This window comes from Pipistrellus kuhlii, unplaced genomic scaffold, assembly GCF_014108245.1.
Source record: "Pipistrellus kuhlii isolate mPipKuh1 unplaced genomic scaffold, mPipKuh1.p scaffold_m20_p_6, whole genome shotgun sequence".
In the NCBI taxonomy this organism is placed as follows: domain Eukaryota; kingdom Metazoa; phylum Chordata; class Mammalia; order Chiroptera; family Vespertilionidae; genus Pipistrellus; species Pipistrellus kuhlii.
The window spans coordinates 29,721,849-29,744,233 of NW_023425562.1; the positions used below are offsets into that span (position 1 = coordinate 29,721,849).

At 37.9% G+C, this 22,385-nt stretch overlaps 1 protein-coding gene across 1 annotated transcript in view; it reads left to right on the plus strand.

Moving 5' to 3' along the window:
* Nucleotides 1-22,385, plus strand: part of LAMA1 (laminin subunit alpha 1) — a 130,762-nt gene that overhangs the window by 20,432 nt on the left and 87,945 nt on the right. Inside the window, exons 2-5 of the mRNA XM_036419056.2 lie at nt 1,656-1,826; nt 2,395-2,507; nt 20,485-20,727; nt 21,900-22,079. Of these exons, the coding sequence (XP_036274949.1) occupies nt 1,656-1,826; nt 2,395-2,507; nt 20,485-20,727; nt 21,900-22,079 (707 nt within the window). The remainder of the gene's footprint in view (nt 1-1,655; nt 1,827-2,394; nt 2,508-20,484; nt 20,728-21,899; nt 22,080-22,385) is intronic.

The window sequence follows — 22,385 nt, forward strand, 5'->3', positions numbered from 1 at the left end:
TTTTTATTTATTTATTTTAAAAAATATATATTTTATTGATTTTTTACAGAGAGGAAGGGAGAGAGATAGAGAGCTAGAAACGTCGATGAGAGAGAAACATCAACCAGCTGCCTCTTGCACACCCCCTACTGGGGATGTGCCTGCAACCAATGTACATGCCCCTGACCGAAATCGAACCTGGTACCTTTCATTCCGCAAACTGATGCTCTACCTCTGAGCTAAACCGGTTTCGGCAAGATAGGCCACTTTAAAAGAAGTTGTTTTTTTTAGGTAGATGCATGGTGAGTCTTTAAATGTAGCAACTCTTACAAGAATAATCATTTTTCTTTTATAAAGTAAATTATTAAAATATTTATAATAAAGATTATTGAAAAGATTAAGCAGTACCTAAAAAACTAAAAGTCACAGACATGAATTCCTTCTAAATTACTGGAAAGGAAATAGTTCAGAAATAATGTCGACTCTATTATTCTTTATAGAGAAAGGATTATCTTCTGTGATCTTTGAAGATCAACTTCTAGTAAATTAGAAAAATCCCACTTACCTAAGACCCCGCCTCTCAGTACTCAGGATGCCCTTTCATGTAGAAACCTCTTCAACATCGTGTGTATGTGCTGTCTGGGTCATAGAATCTCACTGCTATTATCCTCTCGTCCCAAGATAAAGTCAAATCTCAAAAACTTAATGGAGTTATTTTCCTCACAGTCATCGAAAAATGGTTTTCTGAATAATTTGAACCAGCTGCTTAAAGATAAAATTCGCTGGAGACAAAAGAACTGTGCAAAGGCAAAGATTAACACTGAATTGAAGAGAATTTGGGGAAAAATAGATCTTTGTGCTCTCAAGTTTTATTCACCAAAGAAAACAGTCCGGAAAGAAAGAGAGAGAAAAGTATCCTCAGTAATGATAGGAGAGACCTTGTAAGTGTTTGCAGAAGCAACTAGAGCAAAGTGGGTAGAAAATGGGTGCCATTTTAAATGAAAGGTGTTTGAATCTCATTGGCATATGGACCATTTGTGCAGGGGATCATTTGAAACTTCTTGAAATCTATTTTCCTAACATTTCATGAAAAATGTGCATCAGAAAAGCAGAACTGTACAGCGAACATCTGTTTTCTCACTGAGAGTCTACAATGAGCATTTTACTCCACTTTCTTTGTTACCTGTCTGTCTCTGTAACCATCTCTCCCTACCCATCAATCCAGCTTATTTTTCGGTGCATTTCAAAGTGAGTACACTTTATTCCTAAACTGTTTAGAATTTATACCAACATTCTTATGACTTTTTAAAATTGTCTGAGGTAAAATTTACGTATAGTTGAATATACCAATCAACTCAAATCTCAGGCTTTCTATGACTTCACAACAGCATCGTATGATTTTATTACTTCAGAAAGTTTCTTTGTGTCCCTTCCTAGCAAATCCCCACCCTCTGCCACTGCTGGGCAGAGTTTCTTCTCATAAATGAGTTTGTCTTCTCCTAAAATTTCATATAAACGAAACCATGATATAACTGCTCTTGGGTAAGACTTCATTCACTCAGCACATAGATTTTCAATTACGGTTTAATTACAGTTGACATGAAAAGTGAGATGAAGTAATCCCATCCTTTTCTATTTCAAGTGGCTGAACTGATTTGGTGAATGTTCACTTTCAGGCCTGTTTCCTGCCATCCTCAATCTCGCCAGCAATGCTCACATCATCACCAACGCCACCTGCGGGGAGCAGGGGCCTGAGATGTTCTGCAAACTCGTGGAGCACGTGCCCGGTCGCCCCGTGCGGAACCCCCAGTGCCGGATCTGCGATGGCAACAGTGCCAACCCCAAAGGCAAGTGTTGCTCCTTTCGCTTGAAAGTACCCATGGGAATTTATATGTTTTGAAATGATTATGAAGACTTTTATTAGGAAACAAAGAGCACTGTGTTGACCTTCGCTGCTATTTATTTCCACTAGCATACAGTTTAGAAATGAAACATTTTAAACCAAAAGCTGAGAGGTATGCATAATTTTATTTTTTTATAATGTTATTGTTAGATTACAGTGGGCATGAAATATTATATTAGTTTCAGCCACTATAGAAAATAATATGGAGGTTTGCAAAAAATTAAAAATAGAACTACCATATGACTCAGAAGTTCCACTTTTGTGTATTTATCTGAAGAAACCCCAAATGCTAGTTTAAAAAGACATGTGCACCCCTACTTTCATTGCAGCATTATTTGCAATAGTTAAGACTTAGAAGCAACGTAAGTGCCCATCAATAGCCAAATAGATAAAGCTGATGCAGTACATATATGCAATGGAATATTACTCAGCCATAAAAAGAATGAAATCATGCTATTTGTGACAACATGGATGGACCTAGAGGGTATTATTTTTCTATTTTCTTTTAACAGAACGCCATCCAATATCAAACGCGATAGATGGCACCAATAACTGGTGGCAAAGTCCCAGTATTCAAAATGGGAGAGAATATCACTGGGTTACAATCACTTTGGACTTAAGACAGGTAGGTAAGGCAAGAACTGCTGAAGAATGTCCTTTGGGAAAGTCTGCCTTATTTCTAACCATGTTTACATTCTGTTCTCAATGTTTTTCCACAAGGTGAAGTTAAGCAATATACAGAAATAGCCCATGGTACCATTGCTTGACACATTTCTCATCCCCAGGAATCTTTGAGAAAATGAGTGAAATTCTTTCAGTGGGGTTTGATGTTCTAGAAACTGTGTCAATAGGGCACCCTCATTCATTCAGGAGCCTATGTCAGACTGTGTACTCGATGTCAACAGACACATCCATGCGTTTTCTGCCATTCAAGCTTATTATCTTGCTACTAGAGTTCCACTGCACAAATTCATGCACAGGTGGGGTTCCTCATCCTGGTCAGTGATTGGGGCCAATCAGAGCCATCTTGCTCAGTCCCTATGGAGAAAATTGGGGTTGGCTGGCCAGGGCAGGGGAAAGGCTTGGAAATAAAAGAGAACAGTGTTAAACCTCTTGACCATGCCTCACCCTTGACATGCTGTCTGTGCGGGCCAAGAGTAAGGTGGAGTTGTTCAGTACTTCTGTGAGCAAGCCTTCAGCTTGAGTTGGGATAAACAAGGTATAACTGGCTCAGGCCACACTTGCAACCTTTGGATTTGCTTTAAGACCATGCAGTAGAATGGAGAAAAATATGGTATGGCCCTGGTTGACCCACATTTCTGGAAATTAGAAAAAATTATCTGAATCAAGGGATGAAAAGGAGAGATGGTAGCTATTGTCACAATTTGATTTCAGTTCTCAAGAAAACCCATTGCACCATATTCTTATTTATTTCCATCTGATTCTCTTTTGTTAGAACTATTCAATATCTTGTAAAATGTCAGTTGAGACAAATAGTTGAAATGTGCACTGTAGGATTGATTGTAATAGGAATTTTGGGGAGTTAATGGCAAGTTATTATAATTTTTTGAATAGGTAATAGTTAAAAAAATGTGCAAGATTTTAAGAAGACCCAACAATTCTGTGTAAATTTACATGCAAGGAACTTTTATCTCTTATAACAATAAGGTGATGACCAACATATAAAGCTCAGGAGGCATTTTTCCAAGTTTAGGTTCATAATATTATGTAAGTAAAATGATATTTCTGATGCTTTTCAGCCATATGTCTGAGTTAATGTCATGCTTTAATATTTTCAAGGCCACTTAGAGAAAAATAGATTAAGGGACTCCATTTTTGCCATGGATTTTGTTTTATTGTTGTTTTTAAATGCATTTTTATTTATTTTTTTTGGGGGGGGAGCGAGGGAGTGAGGGAGAGAGAGAAAGAAAACATTGATAAGAGAGAAACACTGTCTCCTTCCAATTGAACCAGTGACCTCTTGGAGCATGGCACCAACTGGAGCCACACTGGCCAGGCCAACCCCGGATTTTGTTTTTATTTCAGTTGGAAGGATGCTTCTGAGGAGAGTTTGATTTTCCCATCCCATTTTCAACTTATTTTCCTTTTTTTAAAGGGAAAAAAGTGTAACCATTTTCATCAGAAATGTGGTGTTACATGAGTATGGCCAAAGTAACTGCTGGACATTTTATATATCGACTTCAAATGCACCTTAGACGGGCCTTTGTTTTGCAACATGTCAAGCTTGACTTCATCCCAAAGGGAAACCTCTTGCTTTAAGAGGAATTGTGTCAGCTTGAGAAATACCACAGGGGTATCAGTTTTAGGTCTTTAAGGTATATTTTAAAAACAGGCATGTGCATTTGACCCTTGAATAACACAGGAGTGAGTTAGGGGCACTCTGCACCTACAGATCCCTAACCAGGAGCCGAAAACACTACAGGAATTTATTTGAATTAGAACCCGTGCTGTTCAAGGGTCAGCTGTGCATACCACTGTAAACTGCTAGGTAATTTCTAGTGTTTTAAGATAAGCTTATAAATTAAGATTGTTTAAAATAATTAGTGATCGGTAATTTCTTTACCTTTTACACAATACAAAAATCTTTGCTGTGCTTTCATTTTTTTTAAGTGCATTATGCTTACAGTTGAGCAAAACTTTCTCAAATCTATTTATTTATTGAACCTTTTTATTATGGATATATTTAATTGTGTAGGAAGCATATTACTGTGATATCCATATACCCTCCCTTGAGGCTCAGGGATTTTTTCAACATTCTCTTGTTTGTTTCAACTTGCTGTACACTTTTCAAGTTAAATGCAGTCATTGTGACATTGTGCCAATACAGTATTTTTTGAATCTTCTAAAAATAAGACATTTGTTCTGAATAGGCACCATGCCATTAGCAACTCTAACAAAATGAGCAGTAATTAGCTAATAACTATTTTTACATCTGCACCCAATTTTCCTGATTTAGCAACCAGTGTCTTTTATAGGTGTGTGTGTGTTTTGTTTTGTTTTTCAAAACCAGGATCCAGTAAGAAACATGCATTGCATTTGATTGTTGTGCTTCTTAAATTTCTTCTAATATGAATCATCCTCCAAATTTTTAAAATTATACTGATTTTTTAAACAGACTTCATTAGGTTAATAGTCTTGTAGAATAGCCCCCTTCTGGGTCTGTCAGATTATTTCATCATGGCTTTGTTAACTTGTTCCTTATACCCTCTATTCCCTACAAACTAAACTCAGCTCTAAAGACTCGAAATACTAGTTAAATGGCTACTTCTGTTGCACCCCAGCTTAGTTGTCTCTGTTGTAATGCTACTAAATTTGAATCCTATGTAGGTATTGACAGCCAGATCTTTCCCTTATAAAGTTATCTCCTTTTTCTCCCACATCACACCCTTGTTTTCAGGTCTCACTGACACTCCAATCTAGAACATGTCTACACCTTCTGATGACTTTTCCCTATTGTCAAATCTGCATGTCACTTTGGCAAGCCAGCCATTAACCAGGTACTAGTTAATTTCTGGATTATATACCTCGCTAAGGCAGAGACCACAGCTGTCTTCTTCCTCTTCCTCCTCCTCTTCTCTCCCTTTCCTTTTTATTTTCCTTTTCCGTTTCCTTTTCCTTTCCCTTTCCCTTTTAGTATTTCTTGAGGGTTGCCTGGTTCACTCTTGCATGCCCAGGCATTGGCAGAGTTGAGGCACTGAGTGAATCACTGCAGCGCTAATAAGTGCTTTTTAACATTCCCCTCCTCTTTGTTTGCAGCCTGATTAAAAGATGACAATCAATAAACAAGCCTTTTGACTTCTTTGTCACATTCCTGTAAAAATGTAAAATTAAAGTATACGTTTCTAAAGTAAAATTATAGACTTTAATTAAGAATCCTAACAACTTCAAATTATAAATGTGTTCATGTACTTTAATAACATCTCAGCTCCTGAGGTTTCATGACCAAATTAGTCACTTTCATTCTGTGTTGGCTATGCTGAAGACATGGATTGATTCTCTAGCTGATCATCCCATTGAAATTATGACATTTTTAGCCTCTGTGTATCATGTCTGGCTACCTGAAAGATAAACTGAAGAAAATAAGTGGTGTTATCAGAAAGTCTATAAATGTTGTACGGTTTGCAATAATAACTACAGTGTTTGCTTTAGTAACATATTACAAGAGGAATGATTTGATTTATTTACTTCTTCAAAATAGTGCCTACCACTTATTTTTTTACATTGACTTTCAACATTTTAGAATTAACATTTAGATACTTAGTAATAGCTTACTTTTATGAAAATCTATGGGTATTGAATGTGGTATTTTTGTTTTAAGAAAAATATCAAACGTAAAACTAACATACTTGTGTTAGTTTCTTTAGTATAGCACTACACCTCGAGAGTGAGCCAGGGATCTTTTGTGGCAACTTAGAATTTTAAAGAAATTCCTCCAAGAGAAAGAGAGCTTGCACATTTGGTGGGTCTTGACTTGTATAATTGTCAACATTGTTTCAGGCCCCTGTAATTTTATTACTAGGTATACTTTATAGTAAAGTTTCTTGATAAAAGACCCCAACGATTTCCAGCTTGAGACACACTACTTTAAAAGTTTAATACATTGGGCAAGTGAAAAGATGCTCAACATCTTTACTCATTAGGGAATTGAAAGTTAAAACCACAATGAGATACCACTTCACACTCATTAACATGGGTATTGTAAAAAAAACTAAAAACAGAAAATAAGGAATGGGGAGGATGAAGAGAAGTTGCCCCTCACGCTTTGCTGGTGGGAATGTAAAATGATGCAGTGCTGTGGTGAACTGTGTTTCCAAAAAGTAAACATAGAATTTCCATATGATCTGACATTTCTACTTCTAGGCATATTCTCAAAGAAATTGGAAGCAGGAATTCAAAGAGATATTTCACAGCTATATGCATAGAAGCACTATTCTCTCTCTTCTCTCCCCCCCCCCCATATATAGATATAGACATAGACAGATATAGATATAGATATAGATATAGATATAGATATAACCTATGTATAGCATGTAGAATCTATTTATGTGTATGAAGCTGTGATTTAAAATCAGGACCCTCGCTTCCTTCTATTCTATGTGACAGCCTCACCTCATTTATTCCTGGTTTCCTATCATTGTTTCCCCTTGAATTATGAGTTTATAGGAAAAACGGCAGGAGCTCTTACAATTTCCTCCTGATTTGGGAGAGTTCAGATTCTTCCCAAGCCCCTCCCTTTATTCCCTTCCCCCAGGTTTCTTTGTGGCTCAAAGGGTCCTTCCCCCCCCCGCCCCTGCACTGAGGCAGAGTTTTAACACTTGTCCATGTGTTCGCTGTTACTGGTAGATCTGAGTGATGCCTAATGTGCTTTTGGCCAAGAAGCAGGAAAATGAATCAGTTTTTGCGTTCTCCTTTAAAAAAAGTTAAACCTGAGAACGTTACTAGGAGTGGTCAGATGTGTGAGTGAACATTCGTAATGTTCCTTTAGAAGACTAAATATGTTTCATAGAAAAGGAAACGTTTCCTAAGGCATTGAAAATAAAGCCGCCTTTTGAAGAACTGCTTTGTTTTCTGTGTAGGTTTAATTAGGAAGTAGCACTTTGTTGTGGGAACATAATCACAGAGGGGCCTTTGTTTTATGCAAACCCCTAGACAAGAGCTGCTTGTTTGCTGAGTTTTAAAACCTCATTAATTTGAATGTCTGTTATTTTTCCCAAAAAAATTTCTGAAATATTGATCAGAACTAGATTGAGGTTTATTATTACACTATCCAATAGACAGTGTTTGCTAAGCACAATGACAAGGTAAATAAGAAAAGAACAGGCACATTTTTTTAAGGCTGAACATCTTGAAAGCTTTTTAGAACAAGAATTGCATGTAAATTGGAGCTTCTCCTTACAAATGAGTCTTGACTATTTCTTTAAAAAGGTCAGGCAGAGACCCTTCCTGGAAACTGGTAGAAATTCCTCTTACTGTGCTCTCATGTTTATTTAAAAGGACTCCCTTTCAGTATTGTATTACTGAGTACTAGTCTCAACCAATTTGAAATACTAAGTTTTTCTTGAATTCGTATTCAAAACAAATAGATTAGAAGAAATCTTAAGCTCTTCATGACCATTTGGAAGTAATCAATACTAAGTTCTTGCCCTTTGGACATTTTTTTTTTTCTACTTTGTCCTGTTCTCTAATATATATTTCACATTTAAAAAATATATTTTATTGATTTTCTTTTACAGATAGAAAGGGAGAAGGATAGAGAGTTAGAAACATCGATGAGAGAGAAATATCCATCAGCTGCTTCCTGCACGCCCCCTACGGGGGATGTGCCGGCAACCAAACCCTTGACCGGAATCAAACCCAGGACCCTTCAGTCTGTAGGCCGACGCTCTATCTATCCCCTGAACCAAACTGGTTAGGGCCATATTTCACATTTTAATAATCTCATTTTATTTTCTCATACACAGCTTCTCTTCTAGTTGTTTATTTCTGTGTAAGGAATTACTGCAGACCTTTATGGCTTAAAACAATAACGTTCATTTTATATCTATCTAGGTTTCTGTGGGTCAAGGCTTGATTGAGTGGGTATGTCTAAGGCTGCAGTCCCTGGGGGCTGGAGATGGAGCCACTGGGAAGGGGGTGCTGGGGGAGATTGGGGTAGGGACAGTGGTGAAGTTGGGGGGGGGGGTGCGTGTGTAGGCAGCAGGGGAGGGTGCTTGGGCAGCTGGGGTCTGGTCAGGCTCGCTCTTCATGTTGTCCCAGGATTGCTCTGCGTGGCCCTCCACGTGGGCTACTGGCCTCCTCACAGCATGGTAGCATTAAGGCAGGTTGGTTCTAAGACAGTTCAGGGCTCCAACATGAATGTTCCAGAGAAAGAGGCAGAAGTCGTGTCCCCTGTAGAGTTGGCCTCCAGGGTCATACATGCCACTTCCCTTGTGCTCTGTGGGCCACCCAGTCCCTGAAATCAGCGGAGATTCACCTGGAAGAAACATGAAACAACCCTGGCCAAGCGGGTAAAGAATTTGAGCCCTGAAGCCACCACAGCCTCTGACTTTGAAAAGGTCCCTCCTGGCAGCCTCCCACAGCTTATCTTTCAGGTGCCAGAGCTATAGGATCCACTGGGGACCAGAGATGGGGTACAGATATTGCACCTTAAATTGTTCGGTGTTAATGACAAGTGAGCTGAATAAATGAGTAACGGAGGCCAGGCTTTCAGAACTATATGAAGTTTCATTTTTTGACAAGCTTTATTTTTAAACCTTATCACTTGGGTATTAGCAATGGTGGTTTGCCAAACCATTTCTCCATTCGACACAATTTAGTTTACCAGACTTTCCCCTCTTTTTCCCCCTCTGTCTGTTTTGAATGGCCATACTATTACAGTATGTCTAACTCAGTTCTTAAACTGGGGCTTGGAAAGAATTCTGGGGGATTAGGGAAAATCGTTTTCAAGATTCTGTAAAAATATACTTTCAGATCCCCGACTGTTTTGGCTTCAAAATAAAACTTTTTGTGTATTTATGGAAAGAAGGGAGGTCCATTCTGAAATAATTATTTCTTCCTGTTATATTAAAGCTAAAAAAAAAAAAAAGATAAATTCTAATTTCCAAAGAAATATTTCTTTGATAATTACAGTGCTGTTGGAATTCATTCCAACATTTGCTTTCCCCCCCCCCCCTTTTTACTTGGTAATCTACTCAAATTGTAACAATCTTCATCTTTAAAAAGAAAGCTGTAATGAATAAAAAAACAAAGTAGCTCATGAATACCTCAGCTATACCTCAAAAGCTCTTTGTTTTTAATGCCTTCAGTTGACCTTTTCTCTATACAGAAAATTCTTTTTTCTAATATAAAAGTAAAACCTTTTAAAAATACAGAAAAATATAAGGAAAAAAGTTTTTTAAATAATCATTTGCAATTCTAACAATCAGGAATTACCTTTTGATGCATTCCATCATATCTGAGAGCACTGAACATATTAATAATTCATGATCTCTGATTATTGGGTTTTGGGGATTCAGGATTCGTTGGTGAACAAGACAGGAATGACATCCAAAGAAGGTCCTTAATACAGAAAAAGTACACATATGTTCCTTATATATGTTGACTTGTTTTTTTAATTTTTAAAATTTATTTTATTTCTTGATTCCAGAGAGGGAGGAAGACGAGAGAGAGAGAGAGAGAGAGAGAGAGAGAAATTGATGTTGAAATAGACATATCAATTGGTTGTCTTCTGCAATAGAACCTGTGACCTTCAGGTACAAGGGACAACACTCCAACCAACTAAGTCACACTGGCCAGGGCTGTGTGTTGGTTTTTTTCACTGTCACTTCAGTTGTTATCTAGGCTGACCCTGGCCCTCAGGAGCTTTGGTCTCCTGGGGGAAATGGGCGAGTACACAGACTGCTTAGTCTTGGTGCTGTAGGATGTGCAGGGGTGGAGAACGCATGGAAGGAGAATGTGTGCAGGAGGGGCAGCTTAGCGGACAGGGATACAACCCAAAGGAAGAACTCAAAGGGAGTAGAGAATGAGGAAGGTGCGCAGGAGAGAGCAGCAGGGGAAAGGCATGTTTGTGGAGCTAAAATACTTCACCTAGTCTTATAATAAATGTTTCTTTTATTTTTCCTTTTCATTGAGATGCAATTTACACACAGTGAAATTTATGCATCTTAAGGGTATAGTTGGATGAGTTTTGATACATACAAATAGGTGTAAACCACAGCCTTGTCAGGAGGCAGAACATTTTCACAGCTCCAGAATGCTTCCCTTTGCAAGATGAAATACTGTTCTATTCAGTTTAGATTAGCTTTGCCTGTTATTTAACATCATATAAATGGAATAATATGATGTCTCTTTATTGTGTCTGACTTTTTTCTCTTAGAAGTATTTTCTCTTAGCAATATGTCTATGAGAGTCATCCATTGTTAATTTTATTGGTGTTTCGTTCTTTTATTTCTGAGTAGTGTTTCACCTCATGAATACATCAAAATTTGTTTATTCATGCCCTTGTTAGGTTGTTTAGGTTATTTTAGTTCTTTTTTCAGTGCCTATTGTATTTATTTTCTTATTGAAATATAATTGCCATGTAATGTTGTATAAGTTTGTAATGTACAATTTTTTGGTTTGATTGCACTTACATATTACAATATAATTACTACAGTAGTACTAGCTAACATCTCATGTCAAATGATTGTCATTTCTTAGAATAATTAAGGTCTAGTCTCTTAATTTCTTTAAAGTTTCTAATACAGAATTATTGAGTGTATTGTGCATTATATCTCTAGAACTTATTAGCAACAATAGTTGCTACAGTTTTTTATCTTTTATAAATAAAGATGCCATAGCCCTGGCCAGGAAGCTAAGTAGATTAGAGCAAGAATCAATCAATGAATGAATAAGTAAGTGGAACTACAAATTGATGTTTCTTTCTCTCGAATCAATCAATTAATAAAAATAGCTGTAGCTGATTTGGCTCAGTGGATAGAGCATTGGGTCCAGGATTTGATTCCTGGTCAGGGCACATGCCTGGGTTGTGGCTTGATCCCAGTAAGGAGTGTGCAGGAGGCAGCCAATCAATATCCTCTTTCTCTCTCTCTCCCTCTCTCTTCCTCTCTAAAAATTAATAAAAAATATTTTTTCTTTAAAAAAGAAAGTAGGTTGGTGAATTTAAGAAAAAACATACAGAAGCTGACAGAAGTAGGCTTGCAGTTGTCAGTATATGGAACACAGGATTTATTATTGTATTATTATTAATTTATTAATTATTGTATTAATATTGTTGTTAACCTACATTTGCCCCCTTGTATTGTTCAATTTATGTACTCACTAACATAAGTGGAAATGTATGTCTCACAACCAAAACCCTCAGCAGTATGGAGATTAAAATTTTCTTTTGTTTTTAGTTCTGTGCCAATTGAATAGCAGATAATTCATTAATTCATTCAGTAACTCATTTATTCAGGTATAATACATATTATTTGATTACTTTATACCACTATGTTGTTTATATATTTTGTATCACTGGGTTGAATTCAGATGCTTAAACAATGTTTGTTCTTGTTTATTATTTTCACATGTATAAATTATGCCATGATTATTAATCTCTACTGAGGCAGTTATATTACTTTGTAACATGGTTTTAGATATTTGAATAGCAGGACAGAATTTTCAATTTTTTTATAGCAAAAGAGACAAAATTGAATTAACTAAATATTTTTAGAGGTGTCAGTTATCAGGAGAATAACTATTGTACTTGGGGAAAGTGACTAAAAATCTGATAGTAATACCTTATATGAGATTTGTGAATTTTATAAATGTTTTCTAATCATTATTCCATACTAATGATGTGAGAAATCCAAAGAATATATATATATATATATATATATATATATATATATATATATATAATTTTAGTATATGTGCTGCCGAAGTGCACATACATATATATATGTATATAACATATCGATATATATATATATATATATATATTTACATTATTCACTATGAATAATGCAGTGAAGATAATGTACAGAGAGCACTTTCTGGGTTTCTCGTTTTAAGCCTGAATCATGGAAAACATTAAATTTGGTTTTATAATTTTCTAGATTAAAGAAATTAAAATTTTACTAATTGGCTCTCACTTGTTCTTTTGGAGGAATGCGGGGTGAGTGGTTCTGAAAATCTGATTCTGTCAGCATCAGTCTTGGTGAGAGGACAGAACTACCAAAGTCATGATAAAGTAGGACCTCTTTAGTGACTAGTACAGCTGCCTGTTTATGCCAATGCATTTTCTCAGACCAGTGGTCCCTTTGAAACTTGTGCAGATACTTGCAGAGTGCTGACTCGCTCTATCCTGCCCTTTATGCACCATAAGGTACGGAAATGAAACCTGGAGAAGCTGTGAGATCAAATTAAAGCCTGCAGATAATTAGCTGGGAACCACAGCTGTCAAAACCAAGATAGCCTGAGAAATTTGATGGAGCCTTAGAACCATTTATTAGCCAACGCATGGTTAAAGCTTTATTAGATTAACAGACAACTATTAGACTATGTGGAAATAGATTTTTTTGTTTTGTTTTGTTATTTTTTAAATTAATAGACTTTATTTTGTAGAGAAATTTTAGATTTATAGAAAAATTGAATGGAGAGTATAGAGAGTTCCCTATATCCGTTCTGTAATAGTTTTTATTTTTTTTTAATTTTTATAAAATATAGGTTATTCATTATTTTTACACAGTAAATAATGAAGTGACTAATGCAGTTTCAATAGTTCCTATGAACTATTTAGAAGGTGATTTTAAAAGTTGTCAGTTGTTTTGTTTTTAATCCTCACGAGTGGACATGTTTTTATTGATTTTTTAGAGAGAAAGAGATAGATAAAAGTATCTATGTGAGAGAGAAACATTGATTGGTTGGCTCCTATACACACCCTGACGAGGGATCAAACCCACAAACTAGGAATTGAACCTGCAACCTTTTGGTGTATGCAACGATGCTCCAACCAACTGAGCCACCTTGACAGGGCAAATTGTCAATCTTATAATTTAAAATATTCAGTTTTATCTAGTATTTTATGGCATATAATCAAAGGATATTTACCTCTGTTCTTCATATGATAGAAATACAAGAAAGCCAGTGAAATAACCATTTAATAGGCCACCATTTGGGATCATTTATAACTTTATGCCAGCCTTGTACACAGGACCAGGCAAGAAATGGGGGTCCCTGAGGCCAGCTCGCCCACTGTTTAGGACATGGCACCAAGGAGGAAACATTCTGTTTGTTCTGTGGCTCTTTAGTCAGGGCCTCTTTTCATATTCAAACCCTAATGGTTTGGGGCTCTGATTTAGAAGGTGATTGTAAGAATTTTTTTTTTTAAGTCCTCCTGATATTTTTGAAGCATCATCATGCCTTATCAGAGCTTAGTAACAACATGACAGAAATAGGGTCATGGGAAAGATTAGCTTTCAAACGTTCCCTCTGAGCTATCTGCTTGACCTCCAGATGGTTTAGTTGGCTTCTCCAAAGTTAGTCCCTGACTGAAAATACCACATTCCTACCCACATTCTATTTAGAAATTTCCATCTTTCAACAAAAGTTGAGTCTTCATAGCATTCACTGTTCTCCCTAATTCCACATTTTTTCTTGTGGCAGAACATACATAACATAAGATTTATTATTTCAACTATATTTTAAGTGTACAGCGTTGTGGCATTAAGTATATTCACATTGTCATGCAGCCATAACTATCTCATCTTCCCAAACTGAAACCCTGCACCCACTGAACACTGACTTCCCACACTCCTCTCCCACCAGCCCTGGCAACCACCGTTCTACTTTCTACCTCTATGAATTTGACTTCTATACGTAACTCATATAAATGAAATCATACAGTCTTTATTCTTTTGTGACTGGCTTATTTTACTTAGCATAATGTAATTCAAGTTTACCCATAATATGGGATATAGTAGGATGTGGTTCCTTTTTTAAGGCTGAGAAATATTCCAATGTATGGATATCCCACAGTTTATTTAGCCATATATCCATGGACAGATATTTTGATGGTTTCCATCTTTTTGGGCTATTGTGAATAGTGCTGGTATAGATATTGGTATACAAATATATGTTTGAGTCCTTGCTTTCAGTCTTTTGGGTATATATATATATATATATATACCCAATTTCACATCTGGGTATACACACACACACACACACACACACATTTGTGTGTGTGTGTGCACACACACACAAATGTGTGTATCTCCAGAAATTGTGTGTGTGTGTGTGTGTGTATATGTATATATATATATATATATATATATATATATATATTCAATATATATATATATATATATATATATATATATATATACAAACCAGCAATTTCTGTGTGTGTGTGTATATATATATATATATATATATATATATATATATATCCAGAAGTGAAATTGCTGGTTCATATGGGAAATCTATGTTTAATTGTTTGGAGGAACCACCATGCAGTTTTTCCACAATGGTTATCCCATTTTACATTCCCTCCATGATCTTTTTATATAAACAAAGGTCTTTCTATATAAGACCATTCTTTATATACTATCTTTTTAATAAGCTTTAAATGCCAAAATTTGTCAGTTTGATGCCTGACAAATCATAGATGCTCATTAAAATCAGATAAATCTAAAGAAAAATTAGAATCTTTAAATAAGATATAGACCATAGTTCCACATAAAGAATAAAGTCTTACAAAAAAAATTCTTTCTAGTCTGTAATGATAGAAGAATAAATGATTCAGCTGGATTTAATGACCAAAGGAAAGAAATAAATTGTTTCTAGGTGTTGTAAATGTGTAACTAACAGGTTACTGTTTGATGGAGTTAGTCAAGCACGGATTTGCACAGCTTTTTCAGATTGTATCGCCAGTTGGATTTTCGAGGTTTAATGATTAGGAGTGCCTTTTACTTTCATGGCTATGATGACACTGTGTTTTTCTCATGATAACGGATGAGAAGAAGGGATGTGAGACTGTAAGCTCCTCACCATTGCTGGGTCTACTGGGGCATGAGAGGTCAAAGTGAAGGCTAGGAGATAAAGTGAAAGGAAGTTGAGTTTTCAGCCAGAAATTTTTAGGGACTGAGGAAAGAAAGGGGGAGTGTGGGCTTTGTGGCCTCGTGGGAGAGACCTTGCCTCTCTTCCTGAGATGGGAAGGGGGTCTGGCCCAAGTTGGAAAGCCCTGATTGGTGTCTGTGTTTTCTTTCTCACTCACAGTTTAACATTTAGATAACTCTCTAAGACCCACTCAGTTGTTTCCCTCCTCTATTTTAGTCTTAGTCTTTACTATGTCGACATCAATACCTCTCATGATTTCCCGGCACCAATGTCCAATTCATAATCTTTTCATCTCTGGTGACCTCATAATTATTGGTTTAAAAGTTCTCTAGTGTTCTAAAGGCTTTACCATTGTCCAAAGACCTGCACCCTAACCAGCCTCCCTCCTGCTTGCTATGCTCAAACCAACCAGGCCTCCTGCAGGTTCTAGATGGCAACCCGATCTGGTACCAAGGGTCTTTGTTCCCTGCCCCTTTGCACTTCTATTGTCTTTACCTAGACACCTCCTATGCAGTCTTCACTTCTTTTCAGAGATCCTCAGACCTTGCCCAGACTTAGCTGGCCACACCCAGACACCTTCAACACCTGTCCTTCTCCATGAAGACTTGGACAACCCCTCTCTTTCCCAATAGATTATCCAGCCCATATTGACCATACCCTCCACTTCACTGCTGTATTTGTAATGCCTGCTACAGTCAATGTTTGTTGAATGGATCTCGTGCCCCAGTAGGGTGCTTCTCTGAGAGTAACTACTCTGCTTCTCTGACCATCCCTCCTCTGCTCCAGGAGAAGAGCTGACCCTGCTTCTCTAGGGCCACTTCTCTTTACCTACTGGACACACAGGTTCTCAGGACACACAGGTTCCTGATCCTCAGGACAAGGTCACCAAGCAGGTTTGCACATGTCTGCTCAGCCTGTGACCCAAGAGGTAGAGTGCCTTTGCAGCCACCCTTGTGAGCCACAACCTCCAATTTTTCTGGAATATTTCTCATTTCTTTCAATTTCCATAGCAGATTTTTGAGTCCTCTTCCACAGTCAGAAGTGGGAAAAAGGGATGCTAATTATCCACATCTGCTCCAACATGAACGAAGTGGACACTGCATTTTGGGGAAAGTCTAAGATAATTTCAAATACTAAGATATTCATAGGTGAGATCTGGTTAGCTCTGGCTGAGGTGGTAGTGAGGAGTCAGGGGATGGGAAGGGCTCTCTTTATATATCTCGGGTCCTGGAATTGCATTTCACAAGATGGTTTATCTCATTAGGGGCTAGTTGCATGGCATTTACAAGGTGGGTAAAAGTAAAGATCCCCATAAAGGGCATCTGGTAATGTGCTTCTTACGCTTTTGAAGTACAGGTGTTCCCACTAATCTTCCACCAAATTTAGCAAAACCATTTCGGAACACCTGGTGAAACTGAGCATTGGGAACAGCTACATGGAGAAATACATTGAGATGAGGAATGGAGACCATCCTCTGAGTTGGCAGTTTCAGCTTCTTAAAGTGGTTGACATTTATCCTTTGAAATACTGCTACTCCTCAACCTTAAATGGGAGCCATGGTACGTGGACCTGGGACAGCTTCCTGGTGGGCTCTTCGGGAAATAGCTTTTCTGGATGATGAAGAACAGAGCTACTCTGACAGGTGTTTTCAACATCCCTATCCCATCTTCAGATCACTGGTTAGCGGTTACTGTTTACTTTTAGGTGGCTTCGTATCTCTGTGCCCTTCATTTGCTGGAGATAATTTTTCTTACTCCAACTTTTCCTCCATGTCTATTTGAAGTCTCTGAGCTTGGTTCCAAAGTGAGAATTCCTTGATATTCTGAGACGCGAATCTTAAGACTTTTAAGGAGAGAAATCTACGTGATCTAAATTTGTCACTACCACTAGCCGGTCTCCTTTCCCTCTTCCCTCACCTCTCTCCGCGCCCCATCCCCCAAAAAGCAAGAAGACAATAAAGAGGGGGGAAAAGAATGCACTTTGCCATGTTCATTTTGCACTTTAAATGATGACAGCACCAAGTTTAAAGAAAAATAAAATCGATAGTATTCCACGATTCTCTTCTCATTCATGAAACTCCTTTTGTTTGTTAATTTTGTATACAGCCCTAATATGAGGAAATAACAGTAAAACAGCCAACAAAGATATCATAGAAATGACACTTTAAGGTAATTGCCCAGAAAAGATTTGTGCATATCCCAATATGCCCAGCAAACTTTTAAGCCCCCAATTTTTCTTTTTCTGGCTAGTTGTTGATGCTATTTCACATTATTACCAATTAACTAGATATATTAGTAGTCAATACTCTATAAAACCAAAAGTGCTTCATATCTGCCATTAGTAGTTAGCCTTCTAGTGAGTAATTACTTCTTTATTTTGTAGTAACACATATTAAGTCAAATGATCATTTTGAATTCTAGTTTCTAATAATGTCATGAACTATAAACCTTACAAAGCACAAATTCACCACTTTCATAGGGATAATTGAGCAATAATACTTTCAGACACATTTAATTCTTTTTTAAATGTAATTTGATTCTAACCTAAATCCCTTTTGTCTGTGAATAGTTCATTTTCATCGCATAAAAGAGGAACCATTCTTCCATCCATTGCCTAGTTGCTGCCTCAGAGGCAGATCAGTGCTGTATGGAGACTTTCTGAAGGGGAGTCCTCACATCCGGGCCCCTGCAGATCACACACAGAGGTCCCGCAGGGAGCAGCTGGCCTTCCCCTGGAGGGGAGAGACTTGTTTCCCCAGGTGCCTCTGAAACTAACCTCTGATGTTGAAGAACGAGGCTATCTGTATTTTTCAGATCTCTGTGCCTGAGGTGGATTTAATGTATCCAAGTTAAGATTGAGGCCCACATGAACATTCCTGTCTGGATTCCTCTGTGGAAACTGGTGTTTGATCTGTGTTTACTCTTATTTCTGTGACACTGTTCATGTGCATGTCAGTGATCATGAACAAAGCCCTCCCAGTGGAAATCCATGATGAACGTGGAGTTTTAAATGGCTGTATCAGCTGCACGTTTGGCAAGGCTGAAGGGATTCTGAATTTAGTGAAAACCCTGTTTCATCCATTTGTGTTCAGCCAACCTTGTATCAAGGAAAAAGGCAGTTTAGTCAACCATGCACAAAAATAAATAAATAAATAAATAAATAAATAAATAAATAAAAGAGCAACAGAAATATCATGGATTTCACTTGCGCAATGGTTTAAAATTTTATATATATTAGTAGAGCATCTCTCACTTTTTAATGTATATGTTTGTCAATACACAATCGATGAATTAGAGCTTCTATTACATTTCTAGTGCTATCTGAAGAGCAAAAATTTAGTTACTCAGAATTTTTTTCATTTTATATTTTATTGATTTTGTTCAGAGAGGAAGGGAGAGAGATAGAGTTAGAAGCATCGATGAGAGAGAGTCATTGATCAGCTGCCTCTTACACACCCCCTACTGGGGACATGCCTGCAACCAAGGTACATGCCCTTGACCGGAATCGAACCCGGGTCCCTTCAGTCCCCAAGCTGACGCTCTATCCATTGAGCCAAACCGGTCTCGGCTAGTTACTCATAGTTTTGGAATCTGGGAATCCAAGATGAAGATATTGGTAGGTTTATTTCTTCTTGGTTCCTCTCATTGGCGTGCAGGTGGCCACCTTCTCCTTGTATCCTCACAGGGTCTCCCTTGGCCTGGGGTGTCAGTGTCCTATTTTTTTTTTATAAAGACACTGGTCATATTGGATTAGGTCCCACCCTCACTTAATCTTAATTAAACAACTCATATAAAAGCTGACAAGGGTTTGATGAAAGTGCAAGAATATGGTATTGAAATAATTGCTTCAGGTGGAAGTAGTAGGTTCAAAACACGGTTAGTTCTCACCAGTTGCCTCCACTTGGGATTTCACTCTCCTTTTTCTTTGGAATCCATAGAAGTGTGGCATAGTGGTCTGTGTTCAGTAGCATGGTGTACATTTTAGTATCTGTGAGATCTTGGAAAGATTACTTAATCTTTCTTTGCCTCGGTTTCCTCATCTGTAAAGTGGAGGAAATAGCAATATGCCCTTTATAAGATGAATGTAGCTCCAAGAAGAGCCAACAATTCTCACAAAGCACTTAGCCTTGTTCCTGGCCAGTCAGGCTACATAAACATTAGCCAGGGTTCACTGTTGTTTCTTGCATACTCTTCCCCTCTCGGCTGTGTTTCCTGGGCTGCCATGCAGAAACCGCAGTGTTAGCTGGAACAACTGCCAGTGCCCAGTGCCCCTGGGTTGTATGATAAGAGTGTGTTTAGCTTTGTAAGAAACTACCAAATTGTCTTCTGAAGTGGCTGTACCATTTTGCATTCCCTCTAGCAATGAATGAGAGTTTCTGTTGCCAGTATTTGGTATTGTGTGTTTTCAAGGTTGGCCATTCTAATAGACACATCTGTAGTGAACTGACTCCCCCCCCCCCCCCAATATTCAGATGTGTTATCACCAAATAACTATGAAAAATATATTTAACACTACTATTAATGTAATATAATACAACTTTTATCCTCCAGAATGCAGGTGGAGAAAGATATTGGGAACAAGAACGCAAGCACTATTATGAACATTAATAATGATACAAATCTATTTGTATTTTTTGAGTTTACAGGCTACCCTGCTAGCGGTTCTCAACCTGTGGGTTTTGACCCACAGATTGAGAACCATTGCTGTAGAGCCTAAGACCATTGGAAAACACAGATATTTACATTACGATTCATTAACATTAGCAAAATTACAGTTATGAAGTAGCAACGAAAATAATTTTATGGTTGGGGGTCACCACAGCATGAGGAACTGTATTAAAGGGTCGTGGCATTAGATGGGTTGAGAACCTCTGTGCTAAGCTTTAGAAATGTTGGTAATGATCGCTTAACAGTTCTCTCGAGAGAGCTTTGGTTTTTGAGCCACTGACCCTTAGCTGAGATTTTTCAGTGTCTTTCTTCCAGGTCTTTCAGGTCGCCTATGTCATCATCAAGGCTGCTAATGCCCCTCGGCCCGGAAACTGGATTTTGGAGCGTTCTCTGGATGGCACCAAGTTCAGTCCCTGGCAATACTATGCAGTTAGTGACACGGAGTGTTTGGCTCGTTACAATATAACCCCAAGACGGGGGCCGCCCACATACAGGGCGGATGACGAAGTGATCTGCACCTCGTATTATTCTAGGCTGGTGCCACTGGAGCATGGAGAGGTACTGTGTCCACTGCGGTCATGTTTGTTTCACACCAGGATGCCCCCACCTCCACCTCAAATGGTAACATAGCCATCACAAGAGCTAACACGAAACACCCAAAAAGAATCTCTCCTAGTAAACATTACAAAGAACTACTGTAACTGTCTAGCTCTGTGGTGGGCAAACTGCGGCTCGCAAGCCACATGTGGCTCTTTGGTCCCTTGAGTGTGGCTCTTCCACAAAATAACACGGCCTGGGCGAGTCTATTTTGAAGAAGTGGCATTAGAAGTAGTTTAAATTCAAAAAAATTGGCTCTCAAAAGAAATTGCAATCGTTGTACTGTTGATATTTGGCTCTGTTGACTAATGAGTTTGCAGACCACTGGTAGCTGTACTTAACATATCATTGACTAGTGTTGACTGATGATTAATTTCATAAGCAGTACACCTTGTTGATTTCTTCCCTGCAAAGAGATTTCTCACTTGTTGGCATCTTGCCCATATTTACCAAGGCAAGAACATTAGGTGAAATATTAAAGAGAGAGCTAAAATGCCTCTCAAAGATATAGTTCTCAATTTGGTCCATAAAGTTCTCTTTTTCTTCGCCGGTGTTGAGGCTTGGAGATGGCCAGTGAGGTATTTCAGCTCAGTGCTCAGCACACCTGGACTGTACACACTTTATTAAAGTCAGAGTGTAACCCAAACAAGCCACTCTTTCTGCCACCTGGCTTGGTGAGATAAAGCTGCAAAAGCTCTCCTAAGTGCTCTGCACCGCAGGAACCCTGCAGCAGTCCCTGCATTGCAGAGCAGAGATTCTTTAAGAGAATGGAGATTACAAAGTTTCCTGGCACTTTCACTCTCCCGGGTCTATGCATGACATCTAGAACCTGTTTCAGAGAAGTCATAACCTCCTGATACAAGTTACCATACCCTCAGGACACTGGTGGAGGTGCCCCTGAAAAAAGATTTCCAGCAATCTCTGAGACCTGGACTAGATAACTTCAAATTAACTGAAGACGTATTGTGCTCATGATGTTCACAAGTAGTTAACAAATGCTAGATTTCTGCAAAAACCTAGTTGTTTGGTTTGATATTAGATAGCATCTGTAAAGCGTTTGGCCTGAAATTAAATAGCCAGGACTATATTTTTGCATGCATAAAACTGGAATTTGTTTACTTTGATGCCTTTAGATTCATACATCATTAATCAATGGGAGACCCAGCGCTGATGATCTTTCCCCCAAGTTGTTGGAATTTACTTCTGCACGATACATCCGTCTTCGCTTACAACGCATTCGAACCCTCAATGCAGATCTGATGACCCTCAGCCACCGTGACCTGAGGGACCTCGATCCTATCGTTACAAGACGAGTAAGTAGAGCTCCCGACCATTGTGAAGTTTATCTTGTTTAAAAGAAATACACTCTTTTTGGTTGGCCTTTTCCTTCTCAGTTGGCCTTTTCCTTATTTTACCAAAGATCATTATATATGCTTTGTTAAAATTCCACCATTAAACCAGGTGGTTTACACTTACTGATTTTTGTGTATTAAATTAACTGTGTTTATGGGATAAATCCTACTTCGTCATGAAAGTAGGATTATACTTTTATATAGTGCTATATTTGATTTAACAGTATTTTATACTTCTTATATAGTGCTATATTTGATTTAACAGTA